This window comes from Scleropages formosus, chromosome 3 (genome assembly GCF_900964775.1).
Source record: "Scleropages formosus chromosome 3, fSclFor1.1, whole genome shotgun sequence".
Classification (NCBI taxonomy): Eukaryota; Metazoa; Chordata; class Actinopteri; order Osteoglossiformes; family Osteoglossidae; genus Scleropages; species Scleropages formosus.
In genome coordinates this window covers 14,209,582-14,236,353 of record NC_041808.1, presented here as the reverse complement: position 1 = coordinate 14,236,353, position 26,772 = coordinate 14,209,582, and the positions used below count along the sequence as shown (strand labels likewise).

Here is a 26,772-nt window from a genome sequence, read left to right as displayed (position 1 = left end):
ACAATTCTATTATTAGTTGTAACCTAACTTAGAAGTCTTGTTTAATCTCCAATGCCCAGGAAGGCCGGGCAGCCACTGGCACTTGGACCCCCAGAGGTTTTTTCTCCCTTAACTTTCAGTTAGAAGTTTTATTTTTTTTTCCCCTTTCCTCTGTGGCCAGTAGGCATACTTATAACTTTGATAAATGTACTGATAATGTATTACGCTAGTCTGTAGTCAGCTGTCTTTGTTGTATTTGTTTCTTTGCCTTATGCCTTTGTTGATGCACTGTGTCACTGCGCGAGAAGAGCACTCTACAAAAATAAATTGAATTGACTTGAATTGAACTGAATACAATGGACTACATGCTGCGTATCAGTGTTGCAAGGAAATGTAATCAGGTAATTCAGATTATACACTGTTTACAATGACAATGCCAGGACAAAAACCCTGGTCTGAAATGAGAATGACCCACACTAAATTAACCTATTGTAATACAACCAATGTTGTTTTATAATAACACTGACGTAAGTTATCTAAAACAGAAACATGTCCAGTGAACTAAAGAAATAGTTCAAGACTTTCTGCAGAAATTGGCAAATGCCCAGAAAACTGGAACATGTAAATTTAAGAAGACATAAGGTATGAATAAATGTGGAATACACAGAAATGTAGGATGAGACAATACTGAGTCAACCACAATAAATCCCATCTGCATACACATTATGCCAGCAAAATGGGTTCAACAGGGGTACAAGAAAGCCATGGCAGCAATACGAACAGCCCTGATCCACGGGTTAGGGGCCAGGTTCACAGAGTCTACTTGAACAGCCTACCACAAATGGCACAGAATCTGAATGACTCACATGATGTGCAAAGGACTTTACGTAATTTGGCCACATGACAGAGGTCCTATGACTCTTTCTGCAGACCTGACATAAGTCAGGGACGATGAAGACGAGCCTAACACGATTTTAAACAGGACTCTGGCAGAGAATGTCTATCGACTCTCGTGGAAGCAAATCAAAGAGATCCCACAGCATTCAGGCTAATGTATAATACTCTTGGCTTTGGAGCACCTGTTGATTTTTTTAATGCTAAATGTGCTTGCTGAAGACAGACAGCGATAAACAGGTCAATGAGTCAGGGATAAGGCTGTGAGAGCTATAAGGAATCATTAATCCTTATGCCAGCTGAGTGACTCACAACCACATCCTCTTCCACTATTCCACTCTGTCTAGAGCACTGTAGAAGAGACATAACCGTTTGAACTAAATCTCACTTACTCATATACTGACCTTCATTGTAAAAAACCCACAATAAGGGATACAATTCAGTGCATTATTGTGCTTACAAATTTAACACTATTGATGCCAGTGTTGCAAATGGTTTTCAACATTTGGTAATGAGGTTAACAGTGTCAACCTACATGAAAGAACAAATCACTTCACATACCTCCAGTATTTCAACCCAGTATATTTACAGCAAACTATTTATGAAAAATTGATATTAGGCAATATAAAATTTAGATTGTTCTTGTTAAAGGGTGATATAACTTGTTCCTTACCAGAGAGCGGTAGCCATGGAAATCTTCATTATCCTCAACATCTGACGACATAGGCTGCATAAAGAGCTCCTGCGAGATGGGGCTAAGAGCCACAAAACCCCCCCTTGTCCTTATGGAAAAAGGAACACAGGCATTCATGTCAGGTGTACACCCCTTCCCTGCACACAACACCACATGCACATGCATGCACACTGAGGACAAAGGGAGTCAGATGTGACGTACAGAGCTGAACCTGCACTGTGGGACAGAAAGGGGCCAGTCAGGATGTCCTGGGAAAGAGAAGATGCATCCATTTGCTGGAACATCGGAGCTGGCTTCTGCATGTAAAAAGAACAGCTATGAGTAGTTGTGGCACTATACCTGTGACTAAAAGATTTTACATTTAAATCCAGAGAGGTCAACAGCTGCTATACTGTTGAGCAGTGAATTATGAATGTTAACCATTCAACAGCATTCTTAGCAAAAACGTAGGCTTGGAAAGTTGAATTAGATTTGCGTTTTTGCAAAACACAATAATAATGAATTCTGTCTGAAATTTAATATATAGGTTATAAAATAATATATTCGATGCACCAGATTTTTTTCTGAAACACTGATACAAAAAATATGGTAACTATAGAATAAAGGAAAGAAAAGCTGGATCCTGTACCTGTTCCTCCAGCTTTTGCCTGAGCTTCTTAGCCTTGCTCTGCTTATAATAATCCATGATCATCATTGATGCATAGATTTTCCCAACTGTCATGTCATCAGCTAGAAGACAGCAGAAAACACCTTTTACAGTAATGCCTATTCAAAAGTACATGCAGCAAGTAGAGATAGAGAACAAACTTTCAATAAAATTTGTGACATCCGTTGTGCTGTCTAGTGAAATAATTTATAGGAGTTTTAATACTGAAACAGGTCACATATAAACTTAAGTTTATGCCTGTCCCTGATACTAGCTAAGGCTCCACTAAAGCAAACCTTTGCAGGACTCTTAAAATATCGATATATGGTATTATTTATTCAACTTTATGTATTCAAAGTTGACACATGTTGAACTTGTGGGGCTTGTGCTGGCTCACGTTTGCTCACTGGCACCAGTGTGTCCAAGGTTTTCTGAGACAGATGAGGCCAAATTATGCTGATCTCCTTCTGTAGCTCAGTGTCCAGTTGCCCACGGTCTTCTCCTCCTGGACACAGGGTACAGAGCAAATGCTGTGCTTGGTTATTTCCTCACTGTTGCAGTGTTAATCAAAGTACATAAGCTCTTTTGTTTTTATTACCCTTTTTATTGTTTTTTTTTTTACTTATTACTGTAATAACTTTCTAACAAATGATGGAATCATTGTAAAATAATTGGTTTTATATGTGTTCTTAACAGTTTCTGCCACCTCACCTCTTGCTATTTTGATTTCCAGAGCAGTCCTGATTAAAGCCATAAGGGTTGAAGTGAAGTGGACGGACATGTCTTCATCCACTGGCATGTTCATAAGCACTAGACGCTAAGATTAGTCACAGAGAGGGAAAATGATAATCACAGAAAAAACACCGGGTTACTTCATAAAGTCACTTATGAACACTACAAGTCCCCATCATGCTTGACAGTGTAAAACGTGAATGCTATTGTTTAATGAATGTAGTGTGCATGTGATTCGAGATGGCTACTGCCTATCATCATTGATACTCTGATCAATCTGGCTATTCAGACTTATTGTGCCAGTTAAAAGGTTCTTCTGACTTCTTTCATTTTTAAGAAGTAATACCAAATCAAATATTAAAATAATTAAAAATAATTTTTCTTTGGTTGTTTCCTTTCTGAATGACAAATTAGAAACTCTAATGGAAACAGATTTGTTTCCTGAATGCCAAGAGGAAACAGCATACATAACACATAATGGTATATGCAAGGGCAAAGTCAGAAGCATTTGCAATTTTTTTCTTGGAATAGATGTAATCTAATAAATTAATGCAAAAAAAATGTCTCAAGATAGACTAACATTTCTGGCTCCTCTGTTTAACATACTGTATTCCTTTAGGAGGATGCTCAGTTTGTTTCCATTCCCTACATGGCGGATGCTGCTTGATCCAAAAACAAATGAACTCCACATGGAAAGCTGGCTATTTCTGGCTAGCATGGTTTGTAATACCCTGGCACAGTGTTATGTCATGTTCCACAGCAGTACCGTGGCAAAAAACATTAAGGTACCATTTGTTTACATTGATTGCAGTGCCTTCCATTTCAGAGAGAAAATACTTAAAAACATGCACTCTGTTGACACAATGCATTACGATTCCAGTTGAGACAAAATATGATTTAAGATATATTTGTATCATTAACTAAGTACCATTTATAGCGCTGTGCCTGCAAAATTTAGACTGATCCAGTCAACTATGCAAGGATACTTTAAAGGCATTCATAACTGTTTATGCCACATAATATGAATGGCTGTCATTACCTTGAACCCATATGATCTGAATTAGGAAAATGACAAGGACCCAGTACCAGGGTATTGCATTACGATAGACCAGGCAACAAAGAGTACAGCATGTTGGGGGAGGGTAAATCTAATGTCGGTACAAAGGTGGAACAGAGTGATGGGAGGACTGGGAAAACACATGTATGCGACAAAGAGTAGAAACAAATCGTTTCTGGAAAAAGCTGAATGAAGTACTTCTTCTGATGTAGCCCTAAAGTATGAAACCTGAATCCTTCCCTGGATTTAAATATGTGCACCACATTTACCATTTCTTGAAGACTGAACAGAATCTAAACAAAGACCCTATACATTCCCTGTAATTTTACACCGTTTCAGTGTTTTTAGTTATAACTTTTAAGTCACACAGTACTGCAAACTGACCGTTTCACTGCACATAGGATCCGATTTACAAATTTTTGTAAATTATAAAAGTAATCAACTGGGATCATGCAGTTCGTTGTGCTTCAATTTATCTCAGCAGCGAAAACTTGACAGGATGGGCAGACACACCGGCCTGAACCGCAGAACTCTTCCCTGACCCCCAAACAGTTCTGTGTGGTCTGGAGCTTTGGCCAGAATGTCTGTGCAGTCTGTCAAGGTTTACTGGAATTCAAGGTGATTAATGAATCAGGAGGTTGTGGGTTCAAGTTCTACTAGACATGCTGAGGTACAGTAAAGTGTGTGTTTCCAGAGTTTTGTCTCCAAACCCCTTCACTATTAAATCTGCCACTGACAGAAAGACGTTACAACACTGATCCTGTCGGTTAGGTATCGTTGGGCTTTTGACGTTAAAGCTGCATAATAGACGAATTTTCTTAATACATAATTTAGCATATGAAGATTAATTTCTAGATTTTAATTAATAGTGTATAATAATTACTGTACTAGTTTTTAGTATTTAGTTGCGTCCAAATCTCCATACAATCATCAAATGGACTGGACAAAGAGCTTCTGCAGGTAGTATCTGGCCTATGAGCCATATGTTTGATACTCCTACGTTGATGAATGCTATTTAGGCTAAAAATCATTATCATTCAAAAATCATTGAAATAGTACTTTAAATATCCAAGTAATCTTACAACTTATATAATGAATTTCTATATATAGTGCCTGCAGAAAGTTTTCAGTCAGTTCCACTCTTTCCACACTTTGTTGTTTTCACTTTGTCATTATGGGGTATTGCGTGTCATCCCATGGCAGAAAGAATCAGTTTCATCCATTCTGAAATAAGTCAATAACACAACAAAGTGCAAAAAAAGTGGAGGGGTCTGAATACTTTCTGTAGCTGAACTAGGATAAATCATTTCCCAGGCTTGTACTAAGAATGTGAACACAGACACTTGTTACACATCAGAGGCGATAAGGTGCAACCTAAACAGTGTACCAAAAATGATTTTAATACACAGCTGCTCTTTGCCCCAGAAATGCCTGGAAGTCCTTCCACTGCTTTTAATGCACTGAGTCCTCAACATGAAATCATTGTCTCTACCTTATAAGCGATTTTGGAGGGGCATTTCTTTCCAAGGCCTAGTGGTGGCGACATGTGGGTCAGCATCTCATACATGGCAGTGTAATGAATGCGGCCACTTGGGAGGAATCAGGGGAGATGCAGATGAGGAGGAAGGGCAAGGCGAGTAATTCCACGGAACAGGAGAAAGGTCGCAAGAAGCACAAAATAAAAATGAAAAACAAAAATAAAAATAAAAATAAAAAGGAGAAAAAAGAGATACTGTTAATAAATACAATTTCGAACAAAGGAACTCAAAGCAAAATAAAATTTTAATTTTCTTTGGGATCTAGGTGTGGAAACCAAAAGAAATCCTGAGATGGCCAGAGGAATGACCCATCCAATCCTTCTTGATCTGGGAGTTCGTCCGGTACCATCGCTACACAAACATGCTGTAGAACAAGAACTGAGAGGTTTGGGGCAGGTGCAACATGTACAATTGCCCACCCTTACCCTTTGGTGACCTTGCAGGAGAAGTCATGTTTTTACTATTCCTACAAAGAGCCTATAAAGTAAGCAGCACCAGATCAGACCCAGGCACAAAGAAACAGGACAATCAGAGCCAGAAGCTGAGTAGAAAAATGGTGCTTTGCACTTCCAATAGTCAGATGTAATTCTTATTTCATAAACTGTGAAAAAAACATAGTAGAAAAAATAAAGAAATAAAAATGTTTTGACATAAGTAACATGAGAACACCAACATCTTTGGAAGAAAAGGCCACAGCTCAGTCATTCCTTGAACTGGACTGGCATGAGTGGCCAAATGAGAGAGGGGATTCTGGGAAGCTGCTGGGATAAGGAGGTGCAGTGAAAGTGGTGAAGAGGGAGTGGTGAGCAGGTCAGTGGAGAGGGGAGTTAGTGGGGGGAGTCAAACCTTGCAGGCCACCCTGTGGGGGCAGTTCTTTCCAAAGCCCAGAGGAGGTGAAATGGATCGCACTACTTTGTACATGTCCATATAGTGAATCCTTGCACTGGAAAGGAAAATACATGTGGTTAGGGACACAGAGTTCACCCTCTGCTGGGAGGGTAGGACTAAACATGCTCCCTCATGGCAGCTGGACCTGCAGGGTATGAGTACATAAGATTCATTCCACAAAGCGTACCTGACCAGAGGGCGTCATTGCCAATTTGACACAGTGAGAGGCTGCTTACAAAAGAGTGAATATATTAATACATGTTGCAACTGCTTACAGTTTTAGTGTGTCAAACAGAAGACAGAAAATATAATTATTAAAATGCATGTACAGTATTTATTGGCTAAGCATTCACATGAGTAAACCCTAACATTATCTAAGAATTAGTAACAATGTGTGTAGAATGGTATTTCTTGTTTTGTTATTCTACTTCGACTTTAATTACAATGTTTTAAGTATGCTGCATTCAAGGATGTATTGTATGCCCTTAGCCATGTATTGATGCATTCATCTAATTTCAATAACTGTTTGGCCTGAACAGGGTCACAGTGGACCGGAGTCTATCCCGGAAGCAATGGGTACAAGTCCGAGGGGGGTACACCGTGCACAAGACACCATTCCATCACAGGGTAGCCACACACTGACTCACACATTAACTCATTAATAGCAATTTAGTGTCATCAGTCCACCTGAACTGCATGCCTTTGGACTGTGGGAGGAAACCGGAGCACCTAGAGCAAACCCACACAGACATGTGGACAACATGCAAATTCCACACAGACCGAGCATAGATTAGACCCACGTTCTCTTGTACCAACCAGGAGTTGTGAGGTGGCAGGACTATTTGCTGTGCCATCATAGTAACATTTATTTTAAGTAAATGTCTTTTACATGCGCAAATGAATGTCACAATCAATGCTCATAATATGCACTTCTTTCCTTCGTACACTGGTTTTCACTTGCAATCTTTGGAGAGACAATGTCTTTGAATCTCAGTAAAGTCAGTAGTAGTAAGAAGTATATGCTTCCCTTACATAAAGAATATCTCTTATTATGGGAATTTGCACTCACAAGCACATGTAATTTTTTACCCTAAAATCTGCACAATCAACTCACACAAGAAAGGCTGTATAAAAACTGAAATTTCACTTCAAAAAGAAAAGCCTTGGTGGATGTCAAGCATCACCCAAAAGTAAACAAGATCTTCCTACTGGGGATGTGGTTTGTTGCACACATTTCAGTTGTCTTATAGTGGTGTGCTCTTAAAAATCTTTTGACTTATATCACTGTGTAAAATGATCATCTATGGGAACAGCGATCATTAAAGTGGAAAAAAAAAGTTTTCAAGGAAGAGTTAAAAAACAGAATGGCACAGGTAAGCCTTACCTATCAGTTTAAAACTTGAAGCGATTTCACATGAAAGGTAGTTTAATTATGTATGACTTTTTCTGGGTGATTCAGTTAGTAAAATAAATGAGAGGGAAAAGTGGAAAGGAGGTAGAAAAAGGAGTGTGCAAGTGTTACATTTGTATACATTATGTATGTAGATTTTTAACAGTGTTCATATTAGTTTTAAAATTATGGACTTGATTTTCTTTGTGGTTAAAACATAAGACAGAAATTTCGGAAGTTTGGAAAAAATGTGTGAACCTCTTGTGACTAAGGATTACCCATTACCCATATGTTCCCTTTCAATGAATGCTGATTCAGAGGTTGCGTAATGAGAATTCACTTTACAAGAAGATTTTAAGGGAAAAGATATGCTCATTATGCAAGAAAATTCAGAATAGTATAGCCTACTTGGTCATGAAAAAGCTTTACAAGACAACAATGCTGAACAGAAGCAAACCAAAGTGACTTGAGTTCTAAAAACTGGTTTTTAAGGTCTCTCTAAATCAGCATTAAATATCAGCTCTGCACATCACAATGGTTATAATTGTACAGATATTCAGGCAGAAGGAAATGCACACAAATTCTGAAATATTGCTGTGCTCACTACATTAAAGTGGTACATTTCTATTGAGGACACCACCACAGTCACAAGTGGAAGACACCTATCCCAAGGGGACCAGAGACACTTAGAGCTATCGTGACTTTTTCTTATATTAAAAGCCTTGTTTGGCCAAATATCCTAGTTCACCTGGTCCAATTCCATTCTACCCATAGACTCAAGACTCACCAGGCAGCGCGGTCATACTCCCCCCAAATGCGCACAAACTCGTCCAGGTGGTGAGGGCCCAGGATGGAGGAGTCTCGTGTCAGATACTCAAAGTTGTCCATGATCACAGCTACGAACAGATTCAGCATCTGCGTAAGGAATGAGACCAGGGAGATGACACACTGAGCTCTGGTACATCGTATAAAACAAGAGAAAACACATTGTTCACACTCACCAGAAAGGAGCTGAAAAAGATGAAGGAAACAAAATAGAAATAGGCAAAATCGGTGCCACAGCCACCCTCGTGATCTGGGGAGATGAAAGGAGGGGCAATGGAAGGGTCTGGCTCACACTCCTGTCCCCCCAAACAAGATAGCATGATCTCCTGCCAGGATTCTCCTGTGGCACTTCTACAAAGGTAGAAGGAAAGTCGTGCGTCAGATCAAATGCATCTTAACACCACTTTAATTTTATCAGCAGGCAAAACTGCTTTTTAGAATATGCCCCCTTATCACTGCTGTGAACTATGATTATTGACATAATCCAAACCAATAATTTTAATAACAATCAATATCACACTTCAATGCTAAGACAAAATTTATACATGATGGTGGCTTTTGCTAGATGCAGTATACATAATCAACAGTGGATTTTTCTTACTTTGCTCTAGCAGTCCATGTACAATTGCACGACATTTATATGTTAATTTTCATAGTCATTTCACGTTAGATATACGTATTTAGAGACTATATATACCATGGAAAATTACTGAATTGATAAGTGTACTGGTAAGTGTAAATTTTGTGAAAAGCTCACCGGAACAGCAGCATCAGGGCACTGAAAAAACTCTTGAAGTTGTTGTGTTGGTTAATGTGACTTTCATCTTTCAGCTTGATGTTCCCAAATACCTTCAGAATTAGTTTAGAAGTCCACAATAAGGTCTATGACTAACATTTCTTCCTTGTTTAGTTAGACACTTTTCCAACATTCTGGTCTAATGTTTATCAAATTTTCCCACAGGAATTAATAAAGTATCGCAATTCTATGGTATATTATGCTTCACGGAGAACAATTATGCTAACAGTAGTCCTAAGAAGAGAGTTACTGTAATAATAGTAATGACAACAATATAAACAGAGCTAATTATGATTACAATAAGGACCTCTTACCTGCATCCCGATAATTGCATATATGAAGAATAGCATGGCAATAAGCAGACAGACATATGGAAGGGCCTGAGTGAAACACAAAATCAGAGCATTAGTTAATTAGGATCAGTCTGAAAGTAAGCAGCCCCGTCATGTCCCCTTTCTATGTGGTTCGTCAGTGCATGTTTTTCCAGGTAATGAATAAGATGGAGTTAGCTAACCTTAAATGACTGTACAAATGTCCACAGCAGGATGCGGATGGTATAACCCTGTCTGAGCAGTTTAATCAGCCTGGCTGCCCGGAAGAGCTTTAGAAAGCTCATATTGATGGTGTTCACTGACTGCAGGAGAGGCAAACACATTGAAACAGGAACTTCAGGTATTCTGAGTATTTGGTTAGAAAAATTAGTCATGCTTTCACATATCACGATGCATCATGATACTTTGATGCAAGATTTCTTTATCTCTTTATTTCTTGAAGAATTTAAAAGATATGTTTGGAATGAATTTGATTATGGATCTTACCTGTAAATCAACTATTATTTCTGTGATGCTGCCCAGTACTGTAATGAAGTCAAAAATGTTCCATGTGTCTCGAAAATAATTCTGTAGCGAAAGGTGAAAACATTACCAACATTAACAAAAAATATTAACATTAGTTGTTGCAATTTTCATTTGAAATATGTCTCAAAATTCCTTATTATCTTGATGTCTTTCAAATCAATGCTTTTACATATGAGGGGATAAATGACAATCATCTGGCCCTTTCCAGCCTCTATAATTGGACAAATCTAGCCCCAGATAATAGATAACACATAATGATCTCACTACGTAATTTTTATTCAATAAAAAGTAAGCCAACATGCAGAAATCATGAGGGAAAAATGAAGTACACCCTTACTGCTTCCATAGGAACTAAGAAGGCAATTAGCAGCCAGGGATTGCTAATCAAATTCACTTGATTAGTTGATCATCAGGAAGTGTAACCAGCTCTTTAAAAGCAGAAAACTTAGCAATTTCATGGTCTAGAAATTTCATTTGTGTGTGTTAATGTTATGCCAAGAAGAACAGACATCAGCAACAAATTCAAAGAAGCAAGTGTTGCTGCGCATCAGTTTGGGAGGGTTATAAGACCATTTTCAAACAATTTGAAATCCATCATTCTACAATGAAAAAGATTACACACAAATGGAGAACATTCAAGACAGTTGCCAGTCTCTTCAGGAGTGGGCATATGAGCAAATTCACCCCAAGGTCAGACTGTATTTTCCTCAGAGAAATTGTAAAGAACACAAGAGCTACATCTAGAGGTCTACAGGCTTTGGTTAACATATTAAATGTTAAAGTTCATGGCAGTACAAACAGAAAAAGACCGAACAAGTTTCATGGAAGGCTAGCTAGGAGAAGGCTCCTTCTCTCAAAAAACAGTTCAGCATGGCTTAGGTTAGCAAAGTCGTAACAAGTTTATGAAGTCAATGTCCTTTGGACAGAAGAGATGAAGGTGGAGATGTTCAACCATTATGCGCAGTGCCCTATTTGGCAAAAACCAAACATAGTGTATCACCACAAACACCTTGTGATTGGTGCTTTTTTTGCAGCAACAGGACCAGGGCATCTTGCATTCTTTGAGTAAAGCATGAACTCCTCTTTGTACCAAAATATTTTACAAACAAGTGTGAATTCACCTGTCCAGCAGCTACAGTTTGGCTGAAACTGGAGAATGCAAAAAGAACAACGATCCCAAGCACACCAGAAAATCTACAGTTACAATGCTGAAAAAAAGAATGAAGGTGTTGGAATGGCCAAATCAAAGTCCAGACCTCAACCTCTCTGAAATGCTGTGGTGGGACCTTAGGAATGCTGTACATTAGTGGTACCCTCAAACATCAATGAACTGAAGCAATGTTAGAAAGACAAGTGCACCAAAACTGCACCAAAACGATGTGAGACTGGTGGACTGGAATGTTGGCTTAATTTTTGCTAAATATTGACTTTTAGTCGCTAATAGTGACTCGGTTGTGTTGTTTGACACCTAAGGTTAGACTTACCTGATTTTAGGACTTGATAAGGACCAGTTAATTTTTTTATGGCCTGATGTATAAAACCACAAAACTTAAAAAACTTTCTGTCTCACATGACTGTACATTTAGACAATTTTTGTACACATTCACATGCATAATAAAGGCTGTGTTGTCATGCTTACCACAAAGCCAAATGCCATGATCTTCAGGATACACTCCAGAGAGAAGAGCACGGTGAAGGCTGTATTCAGGTGTTTTAAGACCGTGTCATATGCTGCAGGAGCGGAGTGGTACTGCAGACAAGAATTATGGTTAGGACAGAGACACACATTACTACATCTTGAGGAAAAGAACTGAAAAATTATTGCAAAAAAAAACAGGAACAACTGAATGGGTTGTTTACTTCTACTGCAACCAGCCTGTGAAGAATGCTGTGAATAATTTTTTCTTTTATATTTTACTTTGTTTTGTACATTACCACTTTTATAGGGTTTAAAAAACTTCCGTGACACTATGAAATAAAGTACCCTTGTAAAATAAGAACAAAGCTGAAAAACACCCAGCTAAACATTGGTATTCCAGCAAGTGTAGTGCTGTTAGTGAAAACAAATTTATGTAAATAAACTGCACTACTGTAAATTACTATGGAATTGTTAGTGGTTCAATGTCTTGAATGCAATTAATAATTTTACAGCTAAAGTTGAATTACGAGATTGAACAAGAATTTCACTACGTGGTATATACACACACATAAATCAGTGTAAGTGTTTTGACATTATGAATACCATACTACCTTCATCATTAGGACGACAGTGTTGAGGGCTATCATGGCAAGCACGGTGTACTCAAAGGAAGGAGAGACCACAAAGTGCCACAGTCTGTATTGAAAGGTCTGTCTATTCTGGGGCATGTAGCGGGTCAGGGGCTTGGCGCTGATGGCGAAGTCTATGCACGCTCTCTGAGAGGTAGAGAGAATGCAAGGGAATCACAGTCAGAATTGTTTAAGGCACCGGTCCTTAGTCACACCCACTGGGACTGATCACCACCTGCAACTCAGCCTCTCCAAGACTGGAATCCTCCATCACTCTGTTGGTCCTTCCCCCATAAAGAGCTCCCTATCTCACTGGGCAACTCGCTTAGGTCAAATGCACTTTTGTTTACTCTGAGAATCAGATTCTATGTCTGCTAAATGCCTAAATGTAAATGTTGGCACAGCAAACTGCGGTGTAACATATGTGAACTGGACTAGAAGAGTCAAACAGTAGAATGGAATGGACATAATTTAAAGCATTTTTCCATAAAAGCCTGTAAAAATAAAAAATGAACGTATGTGGGCATGTCTGTGTGTAAATGTCTGTATGTAGATGTACTGTAAGCTTGCACGTGTCACCGAGGCTACCACAAATACGTGTGGCTTTATACAGCTGCTGGTACCTATGCATGCATAGAAATTTATGTGGGTGTACTGAAGCCTTTACCTCATTCTTCTCCAAGCTACACTCCTCCATCATCTTGTCTCCCTGTTCCTGGAAGGTGATGATGATGAGGGCGACAAAGATGTTGACAAAAAAGAAAGGGAAGACCACGAAGTAGACCACATAGAAAATAGACATTTCCATGCGGTTCCCTCGGCTGGGCCCTCTGTCCTCTTCTGTCACATCCACAGAGTGCTGCAGAACCCTAAGGGATAGCAAGTAAAAAGCCATGCATGAGTGGGCATCCTCCACCTGGGACATTCAAATGTGCCCCAGGTGTATGGAGAATTAAATGTGTTTAGTAAACACCATATGTTGAATCTGGAGACACATTCAACCTATATTCAGTGTTCACTTTTGACTTAAAGACAAAGCAGCTACTTCAGCTACTTTTTCCTGTATCTAGTTATCTCTATTCTTTGTCCAAATTGATCTCCTTGATGTTTATCAGTCTGTATTCAAAATCAGACATTTCACCGAAATTGCCATCTTTGTATGCTCTGATGCTCTCCAGTCGGCTAGAGAACCCTTCCTCTCCTCAGGCTTCATCCTCCTCAAATTGTCTGCAGCAATTGACACGGTCTCCCACCAGACTCTACTCACTTATCTTGGACAGCTTGGGATCAAAGAAACAGCACTGTAATGTTTTGAGTCCTACCTATCAGGTAGATCTTACCAAGTGATCTGGCATGGCACCCACTCATCCCCGCCCCTCTCAAATGGTGTTCCACAGGGCTCGGTGCTGTGCCCCCTACTTTTCTTCATCTATATCTCTTCTTTTAGTCCTGTCATGGCCGCTCACAGATTCTACCACAGTTATGCCTAGATACTCAGTGCTTACTCAGTTTTCCCCCCAGAGATACAGACATCTCATGTGTTGCTGCCTGCCTCTCAGACATCTCTGCCTGCATGTCTGATCACCACCTAAAACACAACCTCTCCAAAATAGAGATCCTTTAAGTCCCAGTTTTTCCATCTTCCTGATGAGAATTCTATCAAACTGGCCAACACTGTCATTTCACCTACTCCGTCAGCTAAGAGCCTGGGAGTAATGACTGCTGCAGCTCTCTCCTAGATGGTCTTTCGATGCAACCAGACTGCTGCATATATCTGTCTCTGCCTGCTCTTCCCACACACAAAAGACCCAAAATCAAAAGCACAAAGGTTTTTAGTTCTGGCTCTGATCTGGTGAAGTGACCTCCCTCTCTCATTCGGAACTCCTGAATCTCTCTCAACATTCAAGAACGATGTCAATAAACATCTTTTTCGGACTCCCTTCTCTCCTGATCTCGTATGTGCTCAATAAACATGTACTATATTATCTGTTTAACAATAATTTAAAAAACTATATTCAGTTACTCGTGTAAATACTGGTTTATACCATGGCATTTGACAATTAAACTGTACTCAGGAATCACATGTCTGCATTCAAATCTCCCCTTCTGTTGGTGTAATGTGCTTGTATTGTTTTCTGAGATATACATCACTTTAAAGAAAAGTGTTTGCTAAATGAATAAATATAAAAGTAAACATAGTATGTGCAAAGCCACACATTTTACATCAGCCCTATTCAACTCTTGTCTTTGGGGTCTGAATGCTATAAGTTTTCTAGGTCTTCTCACCAATGTTCAGGAGAGGAGTTCAATGGGTTCAATAAAGCTCACAAACACAATTACGCATGACACTGCTTGGCTGGAACAAAGACTCTTGAACTTTTTCTTTCATGACTGTAGTTGCATAGCTCTATTTTCCATACTGCTGAAGACAAGGAAAGTTCAAATATACAGTTATTAACTATTTTAATTAACATATTTCTTTGAAGAAATTTCCAGTGCTGAAGAACAACAAGCTATGAACAATTATATTCCACCTCTGTTCTTACAGAAGGGTATTTTTCCAGGAACAAATCAGGGTAAGTACTTTGCTCAAAGGTACTGCAACAAGAGTGGGATTAGGACCAGGGTCATTCAACGTACAGTCATTATGATACTTGCTGTTGTATAACATGAAAGAATGTGAGGTCACTCACTGTGGCCATCCTTCCCCAGTGGACACAGTGAACAAGGTGAGCAAAGCCCAGACGATGCTGTCATAGTGAAACTCATGTCTCTTCCACTCTCTCTTCTTTACTTCCTTCTTGTCCTTTTCATAGTCAATGTAGTACCCTCTAAATGACAAAGACCAAAACAAGTGCAAATCAACATGACTTCTTCACAAAGCTCATAGGAAAAAGCCCAGATTTAACCTGGCCTATGGAACTTTTGTCTACTTAGCAAACATCCTTAGTATCACCTTCCATAGCAAATCTATATATATGCTTTACCTTTTATTACTATGTAATTCATATTTAACACAATTCACATCACTACCTAGTATTTTTAAAAGAACAATGTAAGGGGACTTGTGCCCTAAACTCTTTGCAACCTCTTTATCGACACCTTGAAGTGAAGTGAGGCTGAGGGGGATTTTTACTTATTTTCATAGGTTGCACCTATGCTACTTCGGAGATGGGAAAAATCCACTCTGGAGAACACCTACTGGCACTCTTTCTGGGTGTCTTTAGATCCATCTGTGCAGTAGAAAAACTTTCCCTTGAATAGCTGCACAGCAATGACGGCAAATATGAACATGAAGAGCTTGTAGACGATGAGGATATTGAAAACATTCTTGAGTGAGGTTACCACGCAGTCAAATACAGCCTGTAGTGAAACAATGAGACAGGAAGTAAATATTAAAAATCAAAACTGAAGGAGGGGGAAAAGGTGAGAAACAGTTACCAATTTGTAAAATAAGAGAAAAGAACAGATTAATGTAATCTGATAATTAACTGTTTGCTTCGTTTGTCTACGTCACTGTCCAAAGCTTCAGAAGAGGGAGATTATTTCTTCATGTTCCCCTGTGCTGGATCCCTATGAGGATCTAACTGGGGCAACAGCATCTGCTGTCGCAAGGCTCAAGATACACTTGGCCCACATACCAGACCATCAACATGTTATTTCATTAAGAAGCACAAATGATAATCAGACTACCATTATGAAAACACCTACATGTGTAACTGAGAGAGGGTTATATCTTATCATGTACATTTCTAGTATTGTGCAAGACATTCTAAATACACTTTTCCTTTATCGGCATTATTTAACAGAGGATTTTAACATTACATGATTAATTACTACATATTATTTTCATAGTTGCTGCTTTAGTCCAGTGACATTTACACTTGGTATCAACCTAACCTACTTTGTTTGGACACCTCTTAAAAACACCAATCTACCAGTGTGCACAGTGGCATTTCATAATGCATTCTGTTTTGCCTCCCAGCTTCTTAACTTGTTATTTTTCTGCTTGCCCTCTGCTTTTTTTAGATACCAGCACAGACTAGGATGGCTCTCCTTGTTTTGCACAAACGGCTGGTTGGACTGAAAGGAATGAGGACAAACCGGACCTAACGCCCTACTTCCTGATAAAGCTCGATTCACAGGGGCTCTTCCTGCTCCGCTGTTACCGAGCATACTGACCCACTTCTTACGTTTCCCATTTAGCGGCGTCTCCTTTCCAAACATTGGCATAAAATATACCAATATACCTCCATAAGATGTATCGCATTATGGATGAAGTTATGGACAAAATAGACCTCAGAAGGAAATCTTCATTCAAAAGCAAGGAAATAGTTTGGTAGTTTTTTGTAAGCTACACAGATCTGGGCAGTTGTGGAACAAGTGTGGAGCTCCTTGAATTGTATCAACAGAATGACTGTGAGGCTAAAAGGGTTGTGTTCAAATGTGTCCAAATCTGGGATCAGTCCTCTCCAGGGAGGCAGGCAAGCTTTTAGACTACTGCTACTATTTTGTTTTTAGACAGTGCTTTTATACACAGCAACTTACAGTTTTGCCTATTAACACAGCTTGAGAGCTTGCCCATTGAACCAAGAGCAGGCCAGTATTCAGAACCTTGAATCAACCATGGTCACGGCTTAAAGCACTATACTATTTCCTATGCTATGACTAATACTTATAGGTGTAGGCACCTTAAGTTTCGGGAGTCGCTTTATGGTCTTCAAGGGACGCAGAACTCTCAGGACACGCAGGGACTTGATGGTCTTGATGTCACGGCCTTTGTTATTCCTGCAGATGCGAAAAACAGTCACACAATACCCACGTCTCTTTCTAACGGGGGACCACACACTTACTCAATTAACTTGCTTTTAAATTTGACAAGGATGTTTTTGCTTCTGCCCTCATTAAAAACTATGACTTGCCTGTATGTTGGATCATACAGGAATGTGACAGACAATAAGCACTGCACACAGACAGTTATGACACTTACAAAGCTAAGACATATACATATATATGCAATTAAGTACATGAAACCTAAAAAAATGACACATGGCAGTACTAAATACATCAATGAGAGGCATTTTGCAATTGCATTTTATGTCAGAATACACAGTATTGGTTTATTGTAGAAACACACAAAAATGAACATATATATGCATAGGCATATATATATATATATATATATATATATAGAGGCAAAACAGGTTTGGTTATATTCACTTTTGAAATAACAGAAGCACATATGAAATATCAAAAGTTTTTTTTTACCCCATCAAATTCCTGGCAGCCCAACAGTGAAACAATCCACAGGAACAACAGAGAAACAGAAGCATAGAGAAACACTGAAAATGCACATCTTCGCAGAAACATCTACACTCACAACAGAGAAAACCACAATTATTCGCACTCTTAAGCAGGATTGTGGCTCTGATTTTGAAGACAACTTCTGAGTACTTTGCACTGTTTCCTTTCACACACTTGTAGACTCATGCTATTTTCCAAATCCACAAAGGGTCTGTACAGTTCTGGCACAACTGCAACCTCTTTATGTCACAGTTTAAAATGTATCGACACTGAGAGGGAGTAAAGCAACAGTGTGGGTACAGCATGTAACATCTGTTCAAGATCAGAGTCTTTGTCCAGTAGTTTATTGCTCCAGGACTCACGTGAGGGCAAAGGCAATCAGAGCTCCTACAACCACAATGAAGTCCAGAATGTTCCACAAGTCACGGAAGTATGAGCCATCATGTAAGATCAAACCTTGGTCAATCATCTGTGGAACACACAAAAATAAAAACACACTCCTTCACTACCGACAGCACATGACTAACCTTGACCATACATTATTTTACTATAAATATTTTTAAACCACAGGGAAGGAAGAGCAGAGAATATTGATTTGCAACAGTGGAGAAACACTAACCTTAATTATCATCTCAAAGGTAAAGACTCCTGTGAAGACATAGTCAAAGTAGCGGAGCACCTACAGAGAACAAAAATATTGCATGTGTGCCACTTAGTAAAATTTTAAATTTTTAATTGTTTTTGCCTTTGCTAAATAAAGTGTTCATCCACAGAGGTAAATGTGTAATGTGTATTTAAATAAGCACTCTGTTCAACCAAATCACCACAGTTTCACCACTTTCTTACTCATTGCAAACCCTTCCCCTTGTGTTCTATTGAAGTGGTATATTTGATCATCAGCATCTTGAGAACCTACCATCAACTCATCAGGACATCCGCGGGGGGACATCAACAAAACAATTATCTTAACAGTTCTTAGTGCTTCGGCACTGGTCCATTATGGCTCTTAAAATAACATAATAATAGGTCAAAAAACATGTTTTGACACTAGGAACTGCAACTTCCCTGGAGTATCACCCCTAGAGTCTGCTTGTAAGTTAGTGAATAGGATGGAAGAGCAGCTGTAGGCACTATGGAAATAGCAGTAAAATTCAACTGCCTTACAATAAACTGTTGCTTCAGTTCCTGAAAAATTAAAGTTTAGACTATGCAAAAGTATGCTTCCACCTTTTCTGGCAATTCAGGGGAAGGGGGAGTCTTGATATTTGCTTCTTAAGGATGAGCCGTCTGTGCGCAGTAAGTATTGCCAACATGCTTTCAGTCAAAAGAAACCGGGAGATGCTGATGACTCAACCTTTTGGCTGAGCATGAAAAAAACCATGAAATCTCATTAAAACTCCATATCTTGCAGAGAATAAGGGTATCTTGGTTTCAGCTTAAAAGTGTTTGCCCAGGGCACCCTTCATGCATTTGTGTTACAGTAACTGTGCACATCTGTAACATGAAGAGGCGGATGTCCCCCAGGTCAGGGGCTCACTTTGTTCCATTCTGAGTTGGTGGACACAGGGTCTTCTGCAGCTAAGGCAATGCTGCTGGCCACAATGACCAGCAGGATGGACATCTCAAAGTACCGCAAGTTCACCACATAATGACAAATTCTTCTGATCCTGTGAAATGACAGGAAAGACCCCTGACATTCAGAAGCATGTCATGATTTAAAATACCTCTCAAACAACTTTAAATTTAATTATAGACCATCATGGTGTCAATCTTCCTTTCAAAACTACTGTATGTCATCAATTCAAAAGGAGGCATAAGAGCACTTTCTGTAAAGACATACATAAATGTGATGTACATAAATATATAAGCATCTGTCATTATTTACATTACCTCTGTACTGCATAACCAATGTTTTTATACAAAGCTACCTGAAATTTAACCTGTTACACGGCACAGTATGTCACTGCATAAATTCAGGTTAAATACCTTGCACAAGGGTACTCTAAAGTGGCCCATTCTGAACCAGCAAACGTTACAAGTCCGTATGGTTAACTACTATGCCACCTTCCTTCCATGTAAGATGGTATGGGAAAATGTACAGGTTCCAACACAACTATGGGTTTTGCTTGCATTCTTACGGATTGGTAGCCTTGAAGATGAACATGCTATCCGGTGGCACAGCTTTGGGTACAGGTTTTACTTCCTCTTCTTCCCCATCTTCCTCTTCTTTCTCCTTCTCATCATTATCAGCCTCAATATCCTTATTGTTCCCTACCACAAAGAGCAAACAGCCCAGGTAATCCACGGGCACCTGTCCCTGAGGTGGCCATGATGAGAGGAACAGTCAAAGAAATTCCAATGTAACACCCTGCTCAGTGGGATACTTCACTCCTAGGGTCTCTGTGACATCGACACTTCAGTGTCAAAGGATATGATGGAGAAGCCAAAATATGACAATGAAAGGTGAATTCAATAAAGTATTAAGAGGTTAAATCTGTCTGCTGTATGAAATGACATAATATACCACTGCAAGTAGCATCAGCATTGTGTGTTTGTTTGTCCCTGTACTATATGGTGCCACATAGTTGAGATGACCTGTAATGTTAGTGAGAACACGTAAGTACATAAATTGCAACACAGCACTATGGGTTTCAGAACATATGATTAGGGGGATGAATTAAATAAATTTAACATGAACACAGTCCCAGCGTTTAGCCTGGTCAGCTTGCTGCAATTGTTAATGTCTGTGATTGCCAATGCTTTTGGCCGGTACCTGTCATGGGAGCCAGCTCCATTAGTGTTTGCCCCCCTGCCATCTCAACCACAACACTGGAACTTGGGTCCGATGTCTGGCGGTTCAGGGAAGCAGCTTCATTTTCGGTATCGCCTGTGCCTCCATCTAAGTCTGGCATTACCAGCGCCACCTGCTCCGGGGCCCCCACCTGAGGGCTTTCTTCTGCCTCTTGCTCTGGGGCCTGTGAGGGGGCCAGCATAGGCCTTGTCTCTGGAGGGCCAGGAAAGGCTGAAAACTCAAGAGCACCGCTGTTCAACCTGTGAAGGAGAGGAAGGTTTTCAGGGGAAAGCCAAATTCTTTAGTAGTCATATTTACCATTCTAGCCTCAGACTGGTTCACTTCAGTTCAAATCACAAGACAGATTATAAGTATATGAGCCATTAAACATTCCTACAGCGAGTGTGTGAATTTTATGTTATTGCATCTTTGAAGGCAGCATTTTCTACCTGCAGTTGCATGAGGTTAAGCATCTTATTTATCCATTTACTGAGAGAAGAAGAAGCCTGAGTGTATGCAGCCAATTCTCACCTCTGCTGGTCCTCACTTGTCTCTTCCTGGGTATCACCTCCCACACTCTTAGCCTTGTTGCCCTCTCCCTCTCTCTCTTCACCCTCCTCTGTCGGTCTCCTCTCCTGGCTGCCGGAGTGGTGTCCTTCCCTCTGCCCATCCCGAAATCTGGCTTCTGACCGAGACTCCCGGTGCCTGTGTCTCCTGGGTCTTGCTCCGTCTTCAGGTGCCAATGAGTTGCCAGGGGGTGGGCGGAGCCTGCGTGCTCCACGCTGCCTTCTGTCCCCTGAGCGGGGACTCCTCCAGCCCTCTTGGTGGCAGTGGTTGGTTACTCCAAGCCTGTCCTCTGGCCCCGGCAGTGGCAAGGGCTTAGAATCAGGGGGGTCTGACAAGGGCATAGCCATATACATTGGGGGATCATGTAGGGGCATGACTATGGACATGGGTGGGTCAGGAATGGACATGGGTGGATCAGGAATGGACATGGGGGGCTCTGGGAGGGGCATGGCCACAGACATGGGTGACTCAGGCAGAGGCATGACCACGGACATGGGTGACTCGGGGAGGAGTCCAAGGCTGCCGCTGGAAGCATGCGTGGCCTTGCGCTGGTGGTGGCAGCTACCCGGCGGGTCCAGGTCATCACTGGGGCTGCTGAAGAGCACCTCTCGGCTGGCCATCTGCCGCCGCTTACGTAACTGGTTGGCCCTCTGCTCCCACACGGACATGGTCATGCGCTTCCTCCTCTCCCTCCTGGTCACGAAAGAGTTAGAGGCATTGAACTGCTGCTCGTCTCCTCCCTCAGTCTGGTCTTCTGCCTCGGCGATGTATGCGGGCCTGCTCCTGTGTATGGCCCGCTTCCTGTACAGGTACGGTCGCCTCCTCCTGCTGGAATGAGAGAGCCAGCATATCGTTAGCAGACGCAGCGAGTAGAATTGCAGAAACACAGCATCTCAAACAGTTCAATCAAATAGCTTCATATACTGTACACTTTCAAAGAACACATTCTTATATTTCTTGCCATTTAGCCTGGTGTAAATGTTCGTGAAATGATGATAGAATGCTTGTTAAACAGCTGTATGACAGTGTACATACAAAACATTTAAAAATAGTCACTGATTTTCAAATGGTTCTGATTTTCAAAGCTTGGTAAATAAAATCAATTCAGAGGGTGACAGTAAATGTAACAATGTAAAGAGGAAGGAAGGAAGAAAGGAAGTTTAAAGGTCAGTAATTATAAAACAATACCACAATAAGAAATGCAGAAATCATTTGAATTTGTATTTTATGGAAAATAATCATATCTAATTTTTTTGCTATAGAAGTATCAGAAGAAAATTACCAAGTTAAGAAAATCAGTCAGGTTGAGTGAGAATATAAGGGAGCAGACAGTATTACTTACTGGTACTTGTACTCTTGTGTAGTCCGTGTAATCAATGAGCGATTGGTTTAAAACAAGACATTAGTGTATTTGTGAACATAGACAAAACAATTTCAGTGACGAAGTCCAAAACTTTGCACTAAACAGAAGCAACACTACAATTTTCAAGAATGAAAGTGGGATACGTATAATATGTACTCATACAGTACATACAATTCCGTTAATGAATTTTCCCCACTTACTAATGGCCAGATTTAAGTTTAATGAGTGAATCCAATAAAATCACATTTTGTAACAATCCTTCTGTATCTAGTCATCACGAAGGATGAGAGCATATTTTCAAGCTGATCACAGAAATGTTTTGGTCTCTGTCACTCTGCAGGCAAAGCTTCATATGATGACAAGATGGTAGCAGAAGCACATCAGAGCAACATCAACAGGTGCAACACAGTTTCAAAGAGTTTTTGGAATGTCGTGAATTTTCAGGATATGAGACAGTAATAAAACACATAAAAATGGAGTTCATTCTCTAATAGACACAATATACATGTGACATTACTTTCGTACAGCCCTGGTTTGGTGGCTTTCATTATGTCTGGCAGGTAGACAGACCCTAGGACCATGCTGATCAGTTGCATGCGCTGGGTTGCATGTTACTCGGGAGGTTAATCACAGAGAAGCTGAAGGTATCACACATGCTCCACTTTGCAGACTGTTCCTTCTTTGTGGACATCAGCATGCTGTTGCCAGATCTTACTCAAGCCTCTCTGTGCCACTACCATTTCTCAGATCCATGCCACAGCTGCTCAGATGTTGATTTTGAAACCATGATCAAGTTCTGATCTAAATCAAGATGTAAAATGCAATATACAGTCCTCTCAAGTCCAATACAGTACTGGAGTTTCTCGCAATAGCATGTAACTGTTTATGTAGTAATTTTGCCCTTAAATGTTTCAAAATGCAGTTCTGCACAAGCATCCTTTTGGTAAAGCAGTTGGATGAATAATTTTAGTTGTAATGTATAACATTTTAAACACACAAAAGGGAGCTTATGAAGAACAAAGGCAAGAAATTAGAATATTAAAAATTAAGGATTTTTTATATGTCCTTCTTTTCTTCTATTTAAATGTAATCTTAAAGAAACACTAATGTCATGTCAAACCAGTATGTATGGTAACCTTGCTCAGACTACCTGGAACCACTGGTAGGGCACAATGTCCTCTTTTACCTGGGAAGATGCAACAAAGTTTGCCTTGACACAATCTAAAGTAGTCTGCAGGTCAAGGTGCCATGCAATATACTGATACCTTGTAGTACCCAAGTAACAAACATGCATGTTATTGAACTGTTAGGTCTGGCATGCTTGGACATGCATTAACATGCTCCAGCACGTGGGTAGATTGAGCCAAATTTTATCATGTAATGCAAGGTCACCTGGGTATATTCAACATATTTAAATGATGTAATAGGTGTGTTTGTGTGTGCGTGTGAGTGAAGGAAGGAGTTAGGGTAATAAATTGAAATCATGCCTGAATCCCTGTGCAACAAGGTTCGTCACTGAAGCAGAAATGGCACCAGCTGATTGCTTATGGCCCCTGAATATCTGACTCAATGCTACTGCCCAACACTCACATACCTATCGACACAAACTCTGGGCAAAAGCACTATCAACAGTGATCTTCATGACAGCACATTTAGGGTTATTAAATGTCTTTTGGAATTTGATTTGAACATTATTTATCCTGTGGAACAAAGTACATTTCTCCAGTTTATCACTTAACCCCTGGCTTAATCAGATCCACCTGATTTCCAACAGTTTCCAAAATAAGAAATACTTGCAGTGCACTCATTTCTGATTATGCTTAGGGGTCCTTGGGTGCCAGCATTACCCCCACACCTGTGAGGCTGTCCTTCAACAGGCTCGCTGGGAAGACAGAAATGTGACAGAGTTCTACTCAATGTGGCCTGATTACACACATACCCCACCCATGCTGTTGTACACTGAGGCACACTCAGCACACCTCTGCAGTAAACTAAACCTGTAGATGGACAGACATGTAAAGAGATGCTACTTTAATTTTCACTCCAAATAATGAATAATATTGCATTTTCAGCAGAAATACTCCCCTAGGGGTTATTTTTTAACAAAATGTAAGCATTTTAAGTGAATTTTATGTATAACTGATCTGATTTTGGTGGGGGGCGCAGGGGCGCAGGGGCACGGTGGGTTGGACCGGGTCCTGCTCTCCGGTGGGTCTGGGGTTCGAGTCCCACTTGGGGTGTCTTGCGACAGACTGGCGTCCTGTCCTGGGTGTGTCTCCTCCCCCTCCAGCCTTATGCCCTGAGTTGCCGGGTTAGGCTCCGGTTCCCCGCGACCCCGTATGGGACAAGCGGTTCAGAGAGTGTGTGTGTGTGTGTGTGTGTGTGTGTGTGTGTGTGTGAGTGATCTGATTTTGCTGTAATATTTACTCTATTTTCTCATATGCATTAAAGACTGACTTATAGAACTGGAAAAATACTACCAGGAAATGAAATAGAGTAGTTATGATGTATCTCAGCTGAATAACAAATGCATGACATAATTACAATTATTTATCTATTCGTACACTCACTCACTCAGTATTCGGAACTGCTTGTCCAAGTTAAGGTTATAGTGGTCTGGTTCCTGTCCAAGAAGCATAGGGCACAAGGCTGCTCAGGGTAGCACATTCACACGCTACGGGCAATTTAGAATGAAAAGCCTACCTGAAACACACATCTCTGGACTATTTTAGGAAACCGGAGCACCCAGAAAATATCTATGCATCTCAGACACAGAGAGAACATGCAAACTCCACCCATATGGAGCTGGATTTGAACCTTCACTTCAACAGCGCAGGCACTGCAACTACTTGCTGTACCACCATGCCACCCCCCGTTGAAATGGCAGTTTTTTTTATTTACTTGTGCGAATAATGTTAAGCACCTCGATCAAGGGTGCAGTGGAAGTGGAGATTCAAACCCAGGTAATGACAGCTTTAACCCCTATGCTACCTGCTGCCATAGACTCCAGTATTACCATGCTCATTTTGATGCTGTGCAGCAGTGTCTTTCAGGTTCCTGCCAGATATGCACGAGGTCACATCATGCCTCTATCAAGGCATTTTCATTTCTTTGCTACAACAAACTTTACTAACAAATTTTGAATCTGATATTATCCGTCATATACTGATAAAAATAATTTTTATTTTGAAAAGTTTTGGGCCTTATCGATATATAGCAAGTATTACACTGTAATCTCATAATAAGGATATAGTGCACAGCAGATAACATATAGCATCCTAGAAAGCCTTTGGCAGGTAAAAAGAAAAATACTGCTTTCTCTCTCCCAATTGTTTGATTTCGATTGGATAAATGAAAAGTGCTATCTCTATGACAACGGTTAGAATTTTTCTCTGCAGTTGCTGGGAAGCCCGCCAGCAGGCATGGCTGGACGCTTTACAGTTGCTGAAAGAACAACATTCTGGTACAGTATGAGAGCATCTTTTCTGCTTTTTGGTGGATGTAATTTTTAAAAATGAAGACAGCATTAATAAGATCCATATACTCCATCCATATACCCATAGAACTTTGTATACAGTAGACAAGTACAACAATGGGAGTAAAAGAAATTACTTAGAAAACAGTGCAATTTGCTTTATGTTTTTCTTTAAACCTTTGAGTACCTATGTGTGTATTCCTAACCTTTACCTACCTGACAAAAGCATAACTGAGAAGTATCGGCGTATATTTTCACAAATATACTTGCCACTATACACCACTAAGAGTTAATTTTTTTCCAGACAATATATTGACTATTTCTTCACGCACCCTGGTGGAATAATTTCTTGGTGTCTTCTGAGATTTTTATTGAGCAGAGCTTCTTTCCTGCGCTCTCAGAAAAAAATATCTGATGACCGCAAGAAAAATTAAATGTTGCATCTGACTATCAGTATTTACTCCTTCCTGCAGTAGATCAAGCACCCAGGCTATTAAGTAGTATATCAGAATTGTAATCGCTGCCATAATGCATTAATTCTTCAAAATGTTTCACAATGACTGTTACAAGTGGAATGCATTATCACACACACACACACACATTTTCTGAACCGCTTGTCCCATACAGGGTCGCGGGGAACCGGAGCCTAACCCGGCAACACAGGGCGTAAGGCCGGAGGGGGAGGGGACACACCCAGGACGGGACGCC

The 26,772-nt window shown here is 40.2% G+C and overlaps 1 protein-coding gene across 5 annotated transcripts in view; it reads right to left on the bottom strand.

Moving 5' to 3' along the window:
* Nucleotides 1-26,772, bottom strand: part of LOC108935228 (voltage-dependent R-type calcium channel subunit alpha-1E-like) — a 98,818-nt gene that overhangs the window by 2,856 nt on the left and 69,190 nt on the right. For 2 of the 5 annotated variants that reach the window (XM_018753662.2, XM_018753665.2), the window contains exons 21-45: nt 21,191-22,054; nt 20,642-20,919; nt 20,007-20,139; nt 19,406-19,535; nt 18,488-18,547; nt 18,231-18,337; nt 17,833-17,844; nt 17,256-17,352; nt 15,767-15,927; nt 15,258-15,395; nt 13,232-13,433; nt 12,547-12,711; nt 11,936-12,046; nt 10,258-10,338; nt 9,954-10,073; nt 9,754-9,819; nt 9,401-9,492; nt 8,820-8,994; nt 8,606-8,733; nt 5,495-5,591; nt 2,925-3,030; nt 2,611-2,718; nt 2,196-2,296; nt 1,769-1,863; nt 1,547-1,655 (exon numbers count right to left, since the gene is read on the bottom strand). In XM_018753662.2, coding sequence (XP_018609178.1) covers nt 1,547-1,655; nt 1,769-1,863; nt 2,196-2,296; nt 2,611-2,718; nt 2,925-3,030; nt 5,495-5,591; nt 8,606-8,733; nt 8,820-8,994; nt 9,401-9,492; nt 9,754-9,819; nt 9,954-10,073; nt 10,258-10,338; nt 11,936-12,046; nt 12,547-12,711; nt 13,232-13,433; nt 15,258-15,395; nt 15,767-15,927; nt 17,256-17,352; nt 17,833-17,844; nt 18,231-18,337; nt 18,488-18,547; nt 19,406-19,535; nt 20,007-20,139; nt 20,642-20,919; nt 21,191-22,054 — 3,736 coding nt within the window. Of the gene's footprint in view, nt 1-1,546; nt 1,656-1,768; nt 1,864-2,195; nt 2,297-2,610; nt 2,719-2,924; nt 3,031-5,494; nt 5,592-6,386; nt 6,484-8,605; nt 8,734-8,819; nt 8,995-9,400; nt 9,493-9,753; nt 9,820-9,953; nt 10,074-10,257; nt 10,339-11,935; nt 12,047-12,546; nt 12,712-13,231; nt 13,434-15,257; nt 15,396-15,766; nt 15,928-17,255; nt 17,353-17,832; nt 17,845-18,230; nt 18,338-18,487; nt 18,548-19,405; nt 19,536-20,006; nt 20,140-20,641; nt 20,920-21,190; nt 22,055-26,772 lie in introns of all 5 variants that reach the window. The other 3 variants (XM_018753663.2, XM_018753667.2, XM_018753666.2) reach the window with 3 other exon arrangements.